The sequence below is a fragment of the Pelodiscus sinensis genome, chromosome 22, assembly GCF_052426305.1.
Source record: "Pelodiscus sinensis isolate ZL-2025 chromosome 22, ASM5242630v1, whole genome shotgun sequence".
Taxonomy (NCBI): domain Eukaryota; kingdom Metazoa; phylum Chordata; order Testudines; family Trionychidae; genus Pelodiscus; species Pelodiscus sinensis.
In genome coordinates this window covers 21,452,072-21,465,171 of record NC_143073.1, presented here as the reverse complement: position 1 = coordinate 21,465,171, position 13,100 = coordinate 21,452,072, and the positions used below count along the sequence as shown (strand labels likewise).

The 13,100-nt window shown below is 49.5% G+C and overlaps 1 protein-coding gene across 2 annotated transcripts; it reads left to right on the top strand.

The window, feature by feature from the left end:
• Positions 1-861: 861 nt before the first annotated feature.
• On the top strand, positions 862-11,709 carry LOC102448950 (trypsin-like). Of its 2 annotated transcripts, none has more exons than XM_075906925.2 (6): positions 862-971; positions 1,909-1,997; positions 3,479-3,641; positions 5,137-5,390; positions 8,032-8,168; positions 8,627-11,709. In XM_075906925.2, exons 2-6 carry the CDS (start codon positions 1,952-1,954, stop codon positions 8,783-8,785), a joined length of 759 nt encoding a protein of 252 aa, XP_075763040.2. In that variant the 5' UTR covers positions 862-971; positions 1,909-1,951; the 3' UTR covers positions 8,786-11,709. The 2 variants fall into 2 exon arrangements, with proteins under 2 accessions (XP_075763040.2, XP_075763039.2); XM_075906924.2 differs by having other exon boundaries at positions 3,476-3,641.
• The last annotated feature ends 1,391 nt before the right edge of the window (positions 11,710-13,100 follow it).

Below are 13,100 nucleotides of genomic sequence, written 5' to 3'. Positions count from 1 at the left end.
CTCACCTGCCCAGGAGAAGGGGATTAACCAAAGGAAGGGATGTGTCTACCTCGGGGGACGTGTGTTCTGTGGTTTTGAGAAGGGGCAGTACTGACTGGGAAAACATGAAGAGAACAGACTGAGCCGAATGCTGGGGGCTCAGGGGCCTCTGTACCCCTGCCCCAAGGGGTCTCACTCTACCTATCCCCTTACTCCGATGTTCACATCATACCCGGGCTGTGCTGTATCTCTGAGAAGCGTTAAATCCTCTCTATTCTACTGACTGGTGGAGTCACATCTGGCTGCTGATGGAGGTGCTGGGTCAGGGGGTCCCCGATGCGCCATAATGCCCCCCCGACACATGCCCCCAGACTTCTCTCGAGTACCCCTAAGGGTACTCATAGCACTGACTGAGAAACATGGGGCTAGGCCCCTCGCTGCCCCCCGCAGGGAGAGGGGGTCAGGTGTGGGTTATGGGCTGTCTGACCCAGCACTCGGGAATCCGGCTGGGCCGCCATCCTGGAAGTCAGAGTCTGAGGCAGCCCCAGGGTAAACCCAGCGCCAAGTATCAGGCAGCAGGGCCTGGTTTCCACAGTCGGGCCAGGTCAGGACACCAGGAAGAGAGGAGGAAAGACACATTCCGGAGCAGGGCGGGAGGTGCAGGGAGGCAGGTTTGGCCACTGCCATTCCGAAAAGGTGCCGTTTCAAGGGCTTCCTGCTGGGTTATTGACAGAGATGGGAGCAAAGGCTGGTTCCCTCCCCCGCTCTCCAGCAGCAGCCGATAGCAGGCAGGTGTCTGGGGGTGGAGGGAGGCACCCGGTGGCTAAACATTGGTCATCCTCTGATCTTCTTAGATCCAGTCATGACAGTGACTCACAGGGACGGCCCGTTTCTCAGGATATAAAGTGGCCCATCCTGGAGGCTTCTCAGCTTTTTCCAAGTCACAACCGCTGGGGACTCTCTGGTCCTGAGGACCCTGCCAGGAGCTACAGGTAACGCGGGGCCCCTCCATCCTCCATCGTCAGCATGTTTATCTAGGGGCGGGGGCATGCTAGACGGGTGCACAGGAGGTTTCTGTGGCTTGGAGAGTGGTGCAGGGAGGTCGTCCGGGACGTCCCGCTGTTACTGAGAAGATCATGGGGAGGCATCATGCTGCTGTGGGGGTGATTATGGGCTGCCAGAGCATCACCCCATTTTCAGAGAATGGGGGCACTGCTGTTATTGGGGGTGGGGTGGTATGGGTTGCTCCGGAAGGATGGACAGTTCAGCAGCTTAGCGGCTCAGCTGGTACTAGGGAGACATGGCTTCTAATCACTGGACTGCCACTGCCTCCCTGTGGGACATCGGCCAAGTCACGTAACTACTCCGTGCCTCGGTTTCCCCAGCAGTGCAAAGGGGACAGTAGCCCTGCCCAGCCTCACAAATGGTTGTGGGGTAAGCACAGCACCTGATCTGGGGTGCTGCCGTGATGGGAGCCACCTGGCACCGGAGAGCTATTCATTTCTGTGTTGTAGAGCTGCTGAGGGAAGTGGGGCCCTGTTACTAGGGCAATGTATGAGAAGGCAAACTTAGAGGAGAGGGGTGGGCTCAGGCCAGCTCATGGAAATCTTTGCCAGCTGGCTTAAGATTTCATCTCTCCCCCCAAAACAGATCAGAGGTTTCCATGGAACGTGCCCCTGGGGGAGCCTCTGGGTGGAAGTGGCCGATGGAGCTGAGTTGGGGGAGACTGGCCCCCCCTTGACACCACACGATCCCAGCGTGTTTATCCATGAGGGGCTCTGCTATCGCCCTACGGTACAGGCAGGGTAGCTGCGGGGCAGGGAAACTGCTTGTTCACACCTGACTCTTTAGCGAGCACTTTACCTGAGGGTCACCCGTCCTCCTCAAGACACCCCCGGCCAACGATTCCCTGTCGCTCTCTCCCTGCAGTAAACCAGCGACGTCGCCGACTGTTCCCATCGCCACGGCCGCCATGCAGCTCCTGATCCTCGCCATGCTGGTCGCCGGGGCAGCAGCAGGTAGGGAAGAGCCTGGCGAGAAGCCACCGTTGGGCGGGATGGGAGGGTTCTGCAGTTTCGCCACAGGCCCTACAGGAGTGTTCCAGACATGGCTTAAGACACGTTGCAGCTCCGGAAGCGCGAAGATCCAGGAAGAGCCTAAATCAGTTCCACTGGTTGCGAAAGGGAATTAACATAGACAGGCCTCCTCGCTGATGAGCCTCCATTGCTTGTGGGACCGGCCGGGAGCCCTGATTTCACAAGGGGTTTTCGTCCCGCGTCAGGACAGAAGGGAAGAATTTTGAAATTTCCCACAAACTGGAATGTTTTTTGGGGAGGAAAATCTGCTTCTCTGAGATTTCAATGTCTTTACATGCAAAGTTTTTGTAAAAACATACAGAGCAGAGCGCCATTTCGAATAGGACGCTAATTCTTTTAAGAAAAAAACCATGCGTAGAAAACTATTTTTAAAAAATCAAAATGGCTTTTTTCCAGTAATGTCAGATACACATCCCATGACTCGCCAGGCACCACTAGATAAGGAGAAGCCAGTGCATCATGGAAGTCCCGGGCTATGAGGCATCCTGGGAGCTGTAGTTTGATTGTGGAGCCCGGCCCACAGAGGTTGATTTGTTTGGATCTGATAAAAGAAGTTGCCTGGCTACCAGCTCATTTCCAGACACTTTCAGCTTCAGCCAAATGGCATTTTCCAATAGGAAGAAAAAGTTTCAATTATTTGTATTGGGGCAAAGCCGAGAAACGCCACTCGGTGACCGACTCTGGGCAGTGCTGAGCCTGTGCTAACGGTGATTTCCAGAGACCGATCATTTGATCAGCTCTGGGGGCTTTTTCTTGGGAACAGCAAAAGGCGCTTTCCTGACTCTAGGGCCGCAGTTCCCAATCACTGGTCCACAGAAAGGTGGGGGGCCATGAACCCCTGCCAGGCCACACCCCCGGCTGCTAATGAGCCCCGCCCACCGGGGAGCTCCATTCCCTATAAGGTGCACGCCTCTGCGTCCTCTAACAATTCCCCCCCCCACTCCCCCGGCGAGTGGCGCTGCAGACTGCCCTGTGTGCTGTGGCTGCAGCCGGGCCGTGGTGAGGCTGTCCCTGCCGGGCGAGCCTCACCAGGGCCTTGGTTCCAGCTCTGGCAGCAACCACGTGGCCTGGCTGATGTGGCTGCATGGTGGGCGGTTGCCCCGTGTCCTTTCTGCTGCAGGGCTGAGCGGGCCAGGGGCAGGCACATCAGGAGAAAGACAGAGCCGCTCTCCCTGCCCCATGGCAAATTGCACAGATATGGGGGTGTTGAACCCTGTGTGGCCTATGAGCCCGTTCTGCCTGGGACAGCCTGAGGTCACCTCGTGCTCTGCACGGCTGTGCACAAGTGGCAGCTCACAGAAGCTCATGGCCCTTCTGCCACCAGTCAATTCATTCGGCCGTGGCTGATGCTCACCCCGGCCCCTGTCCGGCTGCTGACTGACGTGAACCTCTCTCCACAGCAGCCTTAGAAAGAAGAAGAATCATAGGCATTGGGGGTCATTCCTGCACCAACGGCTCCCGGCCCTATCAAGTGGCTCTCGTGAAGGACGGCCACATCCACTGCGGCGGGAGCCTGGTAGACAGGAAGTGGGTGTTGACTGCCGCGCACTGCAACAAAGACATCAGGTAAGTCGGCGCGGGGGTGGGAGGAGGGCGGGTGAGACCACGTCCTTAGTTCTTATCTTCTCTTTGGGGTCCCCCATCTGTGTCCATGTCTCCCTCTGCCCCCTCCCAAATCCCAGCCTCATCCTCCCGTTTTTCCAGCCCTTGCACCATTTTGTGGCTTTTCTCTGTACCCCAGAGGTGGCAGGCCCGTATGGCTCTCCGCAGTTGTGTGGACAGAAGGAAATCTGCCCACGGCACTTGCTAGCATCATTCCTTGGAGCATCCCCCTGCTTTTCAAAATACTGTATGAGTTGAGGGCAGGAGCTCAGTTGCATACAGCCCCATCTTTCATAAACACGCCACTGATCGTGGATTCTTTGCCCCTGGCTTTTGGCTGGGCCGACCAGATATCTCAGGAATATCAGGACTGTCCCACTATAGAAAGTCTCACTTCTGTATGCAATCCTATCCCTCACCTAAAAAACGTGACCTGGCTTTTAACACTGGCCCGTGGCTTCCCCTATTCGTGGGACCCCTAAAAATGGTTTGCTTTACTTTTGCCTCATCTGATTCACTGTGGTTGCTCATCCCAAATTATAGCTCCAAGCGGTAGCACTGAGAATGGCAAAAAGCAAATCTGGGTCAAAGAATTTCAAATTTTCCAGTGAATCCAAACGACAGGGGAGAAAAGTTGGTTTTGTTGTTGCAAAAATGTTCTCAAAATAAACGAACAGGACACTCGGATAGAAAAAGGCTCCAAAGCATATATTAGCATGTTAGAAAATGTCGACATAAGATATTGAAATTTTTAAACATATAATTAGTATGTCTGAATATAATTTAATATTGTATATCATCATCATTATTATTATAATTATTATTTTTCAAATATGATAATTCCTGTTTATCCTAACTCAGGATGCATCTACACAGCACCCTTATCTCAAAATAATCTATGTAATTACCACTACACAAATTACATAGCTTATCGAGTTTATTTCAGCTGGGTAAAACCGGGCACAAGAAGCAGCAGTGTCAGCAACAGTGGCTAAGAATGTGAAGAAGGGGATTATTCAGACCGGGGAACAGCTAACAAAGTATACTGCCTACACGTGGCAGGAGAACAAAGCAGGCTATGTCCAGCCATTGGGCCTAAAAATAACAGGACCAACTCTACAGTGCATGATACTATAGAAATGGGGGATACATGCACCTGAATAAGGTGAAACTTGCATATAAAGTAACCAATACTTCTATTTTTGTGTCTGTGGCTTGCTCCATACGCGCCCTTCCCCATGACGCTGCTCAGTTCTGTCAAGGCGATGTGTGTGCCAAGAAAAAACCAAGCTCAGATGAGTCTGGAATCAAACTGAGCCGTATGGGACCCAAGCTGATGAGATCTCAGAGGTCGCCTCTGTTCCAGGAAATCCACTCATGGCCCAACATTATTTCTTTGCCTCCCATGAGCTCTGATTCACCTCCCCTTGATCTCCTCCTTTGCCCTGTCTCCACGCAGGTCAGTGCGGGTGCATCTGGGGGATTATAATCTGAGGACAAACGAAGGCACAGAACAGTTTCGAAGAGTTAAAAATGTCATTGTGCACCCGGAGTATAATCGACGCCCCCGGGACAACGACTTCATGCTCCTGGAGTTGGATGAACCAGCTGAACTCAACAACGACGTGAAAACAATCAGCCTGGCAACCCAGTGTCCTGCGCCTGGAACAAAGTGCATCATGTCAGGATGGGGCTCCATCACATCCCCCCAATGTAAGGGGTCTTGGAGTGTGGAAGGAAGGGATTGAGGTTGGGCTCAGCGTCGGGAAGGGGGCTGAAGATCATTAGGGAGACCTTGCCAAACTGTTGTCAACAGTCTTTGGCGTCTCATACTGGAAATTTTTCAACTTGAAATAACTGTTGCTGCAAAATGCAACTTTGACAACACCAACATTTAAAAAAAAAAAGAACAAGTTAAAAATTACCTAGAAAAGTTAGATGCCTGCAAGTCACCATGGTCTGATGAAATGCATCCTAGAATACACAAGGAGCTGATAGAGGAGGTATCTGAGCCTCTAGCTATCATCTTTGGAAAAGCTATCATCATTGCAGGAGCAGTAACAGTAGTTCGAATTAGGAGCTTTAATTTTACTACCTAGCCCATGCCACGTGTAGCCACGGGCATGTAGTTCAAACTACCAGGCATTTAAAAATGGTGGTGCCTGGGAACATGCAAATGAAGCCTGGGGTATTTAAATCCCAGGCTTCATTTGCAAGTTCGAATGACTACATTAGCCACCCTAGTTCGAACTAGGGTGGCTAGTGTAGACATACCCTAGCAGATTAGTAAGACATGATTTCCCTTTACAGAAACCATGTTGACTTTCCCCCAACAACTTATGTTCATCTATGTGTCTGACAATTTTATTCTTTACTAGAGTTTCAACTGATTTGCCCGGTACTGACCTTAGATTTACCCGTCTATAATTGCCAGGATCATCTCTAGAGTCCTTTTTAAATACTGGCATCACATTAGCTATCTTCCAGTCATTGGGTACGGAAGCTGATTTAAAGGATAAGTTACAAATCACAGTTAATAGTTCAGCAATTTCCCACCTGAGTTCTTTTAGAACTCTTGGGTGAATACCATCTGGTCCCGGAGACTTGTTACTGTTTAATTTATCAATTTGTCCACAACTTCCTCTAATGACACCTCAATGTGGGACAATTCCTCAGATTTGTCACCTAAAAAGAATGGCTCAGGCTTGGGAATCTCCCCAATATCTTCAGCAGCGAAGACAGAAGCAAAGAATTCATTTAGCTTCTCCGCAATGACTTTGTCATCTTTGGGTGCTTCTTTAGCATCTTGATCATCCAAGGGCCCCACTGGTTGTTTAGCCAGCTTCCTGCTTCTGATGTACTTAAAAAACATTTTGCTATTATTTTTGAGCTTTTGGCTAGCTGCTCTTCAGACTCCTTTTTGGATTTTATTATATTTTTACACTTAATTTGGCAAAGTTTATGCTCCTTTCGATTTTCTTCACTAGGATTTCACTTCCACGTTTTAAAAGATATCTTTTTATTGGTCACTGCTTCTTTTACTTGGTTAAGCCAAGCCACAGTGGCACTCTTTTGGTTCTCTTACTGTGTTTTTTAATTTGGGGTATACATTTAAGTTGAAAAGTTTCCATGCAGCTTGCAGAGATTTTACTTTTGTCACTATACCTTTTAATTTCTGTTCAACCGTCTTCTTCATTTTTGAGTCGTTCCCCTTTCTGAAATTAAATGCTATAGTGTTGGGCTGCTGAGATATTTTTCCCACCATAGGGATGTTAAATTTTATTACATTATGTTCACTGTTTCCAAGCGGTTCAGTTATATTTATCTCTTGAACCAGATCCTGTGCTCCACTAAGCACTAAATTAAGAATAGCCTCTCCCCTTGTGGGTTCCAGAACCAGCTGCTCCAAGAAGCAGTCATTTAAGGTATCAAGAAATTGTACCTCTGCATCCCGTCCTGAGGCGACGTGGACCCAGTCAATATAGGGTTAGATTATATCCCCCACTATTATAGATTTTTTTATTTTGGTAGCCTCTGTAATCTCTCTTTAGCATTTCATAGTCAGTACCACCTGATCAGGTGGTTGATAATATATCCCTACTGTTATATTCTTATTATTGGAGCACAAAATTACTACCCATAGATATTCTATGGAACATCTAGGGTCATTTAAGATTCTTACTTCATCTGATTCTATATTTTCTTTCACATATAATGCCACTCCCCCACCAGCAGGGCCTGTTCTATCCTTCTGATTTATTTTGTACCCTGGTATGACCATATATCTCATTTGTTTCAGAAAAAAATACCTTCCCCCGCCCCCCCCCCAAAAAAATTTCATTTTGAAAACACAGAAACAGAATGGAAGATTTTTTTCTACTTGGAACATTTTCTTTGGAAATTTTATTTCCTTTTCATTTCAAAGCAATTTTAACACATTATAAAGACTCAGGTTAGCCTGTAACTTAAAAGCTGCTTCTTTGGGTTTAACCCACAGAAACTGATGACACTGTGCATTTTTGCAAGTCTCTAATGTACCACAGGACTACTTACTGGTTTTAAAATGTCACAGACATGCTTCTAGTCACAAGAAAAACTAAAATATCGCAACAACAAATTGTTTTACCTGAAATGAGGGTTTTTTCTGGCTTTTCCGTTAGTCAAATATCTCCTGTTTTAGAAAAGGAAAATGGCCAGATCCCAGCTGGGTCAATGGGCCGTAACTTCAGTGGGGTCAATGGAACCAGATCCTGAGCTGGGATCAAGCAGCCGTCATTCCATTGGGGTCAGTGGATCTATGCCATTTGAGGGCCTTGCACCCTCCTCACAAGCGTGTTTTCCTGTCATTGCCCAGTGACCTTCCCCAATGAATTACAGTGCGTAGAGCTCTACAGTGTCAGCCAGGACAGCTGCAAGGAGCGTTACAGGGGCTTGATCACAGAGAACATGCTCTGCGCTGGCGTGGAAGAGGGCGGCAGAGACTCATGTGAGGTAAGGGGCAACCTTGGAGATCGGGGCAGGTGCCGGTTGTCGGTGCTCACAGGGCTCGGTACTGTCCTATCCCCGGCAACCTCCAAATCTTTCCAGGCTGCTGCTGAGGGGCAGTCGTCAGCCCTCCCACTTGCCCCCTGGAAGAGCAGCCAGTCTGCCCCCCAGCTGCATCAAGGCCTAAATGCTCCAGCCACTTCTTTGGCCTGCCCTGACCCCCAGCACTGGTGGAGAAAACTGGGTTCGCCTGACCCCATTTCTGCTCTTTACACCCTTCCTGTCTGTATGTCCCTGCTGCCCCATGTGGTATGTCTGTCTGGCTGTCGCCCCCTGCTGGAGGGGATGGGACTTCTATGTATGTGTGTGTCTGATGCCCCCTGCTGGAGGGGAGGGACCTGTCCTCTGTGCACATGCACTGGGGTGTGGCTGTGTTTGCTGATACCTCTGTGTTGTCTTTCCAGGGCGATTCCGGAGGCCCACTGGTCTGCGACGGGATATTGCAGGGCGTGGTCTCCTGGGGAACAGACGTCTGTGCCCTGCCAAAACGACCTGGGGTCTACGCCAATGTCTGCAAAGCCGTCCAGTGGGTGACGGACACCATAAGGGACAGGCCCAACTAATAGGACTGAGGTCTCAAAGCACGTCAGTCTGGAGTGAGCAGGAGTGGTTCAGAAATCCAATTTGCTTTAGAATCTCGGGATTGTCCAGACAACCTGCTATTCTCATCCTGAAATCCAACTGACGACTTTGAGGTGGGTTTCCAGATCAAGAGATTGAATTAAATGTTTGGCCCGGGTCTACACTAAGACTTTATTTTGAAATAACTAACCCCATGGTCGAATTCGTAAGTGGTGTCCCCACACTATGAAGCCTGTTATTTTGAAATAAGGGGCTGCGGACTTAGAACTCTGTACTCCTAGTTTTCATCAGGAGTAACGCCAATTCTGAAATAGTAATTTCGAAATAACGGTAATGTGGATGCTCCGGTGCTGCTGATTCAAATGTATTGGCCTCCAGAAGTACTCCCACAGCTCTCCAGAGGGTTTCCTGAGGCTTTAAGTCTGAGGCAGCACGTCCGCATTAATGGAGCCTGCCTTGGACTCATTTTGATGCTTCCCTGTAGTGAGGAGATGCGAGGTGGAATTTGTTAAATCAGGAGCTCCTTAAGTCGAGTTTCAAAATAGTTTCTGGCCTCAGAGACGGGTTTTAAAATGCCATGAGTAGCACACAGATCTCTTGCATTGGTGCGGGTGGGGGAAGTGGCTATACCAGCTCTGAAGTCCTAAAGTCTGAAATCTCACGAAAGCTTTATTGTGCTACCGAAACAGAGCTACAGTGACCGATCTTCAGAGCCGATAGTCTAAATAAGGAGCTGGGATTGGTCCTGCCTAAGGCAGGGGGCTGGACTTGAAGACTCCTGAGGTCTCTTCTAGCTCTATGAATCTCCAGTTTGTGTTCAGCTGATTTTCCACCACAGACCCCAAATCCTTCTGGGAGTCTCTGCTTCTCTGGATAGAGTGCCCCGTCCTCTAAGTCTGGCCGACTTTCTTTGTTTCTTTGTTTGGATGAATTTATCTACAGCCACTCACATCCCCATGAGTCTCAGTGTCAAACCTGACCAGGGGAGACTCCATCACCCAAACTTCACGTGATTTTCTGAGAAGTCTCATTTCAGAAAGCCTCACTCACCCTCCTGGAGGCGCGTATCTCATGAGACTCAGCTTTTGTGGCAAAACAATCACACTCTAGTCCTGGGGTTTGGAGAAAGAGAAATGAAACTGAGCCGTAGAGCATCAAAAACCAGCGAATAAACAAGCCCTAAAAGCTTTGTTTTGTTTTTTTACACCCTGTGATTTTTAAACCCAATCTCACAATTTTCAGGGGGCTCCGACTTGCCTAATTTGAAATTTTCCTTCAGAGCTTCTGTCTACACTGCAGTGTTTTTCCCGGAAAAAACAATACCTACGTCCACATTGCTATTGCATTCTTTCGACAGAAAGTTGAAAGAACGGAGGTTTTTTTCGGACGCCAGTAAACCTCATTCCACGAAGCAGCAGCTTTTTTCCAAAAAACGCTTTTTCAGAAAAAGGCGCATGTGTATGTGGAAGAGAGTGTTTTTTTGAAAGAAGAGGCCTCCAGGAAAAAACACTGGTGTCTTGTTGGCCACTGTCCACAGTAATTACAACTGAAATGCAAGAGAGCGTCCAATCCATGTGGGAGCTCTCTTTAAAAAAAAGCACATGGCTTTTTTGTTGCACTTTTGCTGTGTAGACACTCTTAATTTCAAAAGAAGTTTTTCCATAAGATCTCTTCAAGAAAAGCTTCTTCTAAAAGACGGCTGCAGTCTAGACATAGCCAGAGATGCCAGCAGAGAGGGTGGGAAGAGCACACACTGAACCCAAAGAAGAAATTGTGTCAAGAGATCGACAGAGAGGCAACGAGTGCTCCTACAGGCCAGAGCTGGCTGGAAAATGAGTCTCCCGTTCCATGAGAAATTCAGACATTTCGCAGAGGGAGAAGAGGGGGGAGCGAGGAAAGGCTGATTGTGAATGGGAGTGAAATGCTGACGTGTTTCACCTCTAACACGATGAGAATGCTAAAAAAATGGTTTTGCTCATGTGGAAATGTTGCGGTGCTATAATAAAAGTATTTTATTCCTATAATCCTGCCTCCTTTGGCCTCATAAAATGTTTTGCAAAGGAAAAGAACCCAGGCTTCAGGTCAGCGTTGGCATTTTGAGTAATTAAGTTTTGGCCTTGATGTTGCATGAGGGTGTGAAACCTAGTCTGAGTGTAGGAAAAACTTTCCAACTCTGAGCTGCAGTGGGGGAGGTCTAGATTGGAAAAACGATTTCCCTAGGAGGATAGGGAAGCCCTGGGATGGGTTCTCTAGCAGCAGCAGGCAGGCATTGCTGGCTGTATGTGTGTATGCTTTCTTTGTAAATGTGGACTGCTAGGGTACAAACGCACCTCACCCCCATGCTCCCCCAAGTAAGCTGCCCAGGGGAAGGAAGGTGTTCTGGGGGCGGAGTGATGCTGCCCACCCGGACTTGCCCTCCCAGTGCTCTGAGGCCAAGCGGTGCTGCGTACCCTAACTCCTCCCTGTCCCAGTGCTCTGAGTCTGGCCACGCACCACAGTGCACCTTCCACCGGGGTTGGGGAGGCTGTGGCAAACATGTACCTACTCCCCTCCCCCTCTCTGTGGTTGTGAAGGGTTAACACATGCATGGTGCACTGCCCTGCCTTCCAGGAGGCGGGGAAGGGGCGGGGCCTAGAAAAAGGGCCTGGGGGTGGAGCTCGGGGATTCCGCCCCCAACACTTTCACCGACTACCCATGAAGCCCAGCCCTGGCCTCACTCCTGGGGGAGCAGGGGAAATCAGCCCCAGCCTTCCCTTGGCTGACCAGAGCATGGTGGAGGGAGGCTCAGGAAATGTGAAACTCCTGCCTTCCCCTGGCTGGACAGAGCCTGCTTCCTTGGGGAACCGGGGAAGGGGGATGTGTGCATTTGCATCCTTCCCACCCTACACCCCGTCTGTATGCACCTGATACATCAAACATCCATCTTTGGGCTCCTTTGTCTCTCTCAAGGCTTTTCCCCACTCTGGCACGATAAATGCAGAAGTGAGGGCCCGCAAAAGTACCCCAAAACCTGATCTTTCAAGGCTTTGGTATAAAGCTTCCCCCCCAAATCTTAACCTACATTTGGGGGATAAAATCTCCACTGCCACCACCCAAGTGGTGAGAAACCAGAGAGAGACTTCTTGGGAAATCTCAGCCCCCAAAAGTAGAAAACCAGGACACAAAATTAACCAATACTGGGTTAATAAAAAGAAAAGAGAAAGAACTTTTATTATCACCACAATATTCCTGTTGCAAGCATAATGACTAGATGGAAAAAATCACAAATTAATGTCAATTGATATAGAAGAATACAGCTTACTCAGGAAGGACAGGCTGACAGTGGCCAACCCTAGGGACCCTGGAGGGGATGGACCGAAGACAGTAACCAAGCCATTTGTCTCGTGCCATCCCTCTCCAGCCTTCCACAAACCTTGGGCAGGGACACCACTCCTACCCCCTGGCTAATACCACTCCATGGACCCAGCCTCCATGACTTGATCTCACTTCCCTTTAAACTCTGTTCTAGTTTTAGCCTTCACAGCCTCCTGCAGCAAGGAGTTCCACAGGTTGACTCTTTGCTTTGTGAAGAACAACTTTCTGTTACTAGTTTGAAGCCTGCTACCTATTCCATTCCTTTGGTGTCTTCTAGTCCTTCTTTATGGGAACTAATGAAGAACTTTTCTGTATGCACCCTCTCCACCAAACTCCTGCTTTTAGAGACCTCTATCCTGTCCCCCCTCCATCTCCTCTTTTCTAAGCTGAAAAGTCCCAGTTTCTTTAGCCTCTCTTCATATGGGACCTGTTCCCAACCCCTGATCATTTTAGTTGCCCTCCCCTCTCCCACCCTCTCTCTTCCCCTCTCCCACCTCCTTTTCCCAGTCTACTCCAGTTTTGTTCAATAAAGACAGATTCCATTTTTGAACACAATTGTCCTTTATTTTGTACATCAAGAAAAGGGGCTAGGGAAGGGTAAGTGGAAGGAGGTGAGGGAGGAATGGGGTACGAGCCCCCAATGGGGAGGACTGGGCTGTCTCTGCGGGCTTCTGGAGGTGGAAGCTCTCCTGCAGCCCCCCAATTGCCCCCTCTCCCCAGATGGCAGCCTGCGGCAAGTGCAGCCGGGCTGATGGCCGAGTGGTGTGATGTGCCCAGCGTGGGTACTCCGGGCACTCCAAGCCAGGACTGCTTTGCAAGCGGGGCGCCCCTGAGAACTGTCTGTCTGGGGTGGGGTTCGGGACCCTTTAAGCGCAGCCCTCGGCTAGCCTGAGACAGCATCTCCACGCTCTAAGTCCTCCTCTGATGCCCTGCCGGCACTGC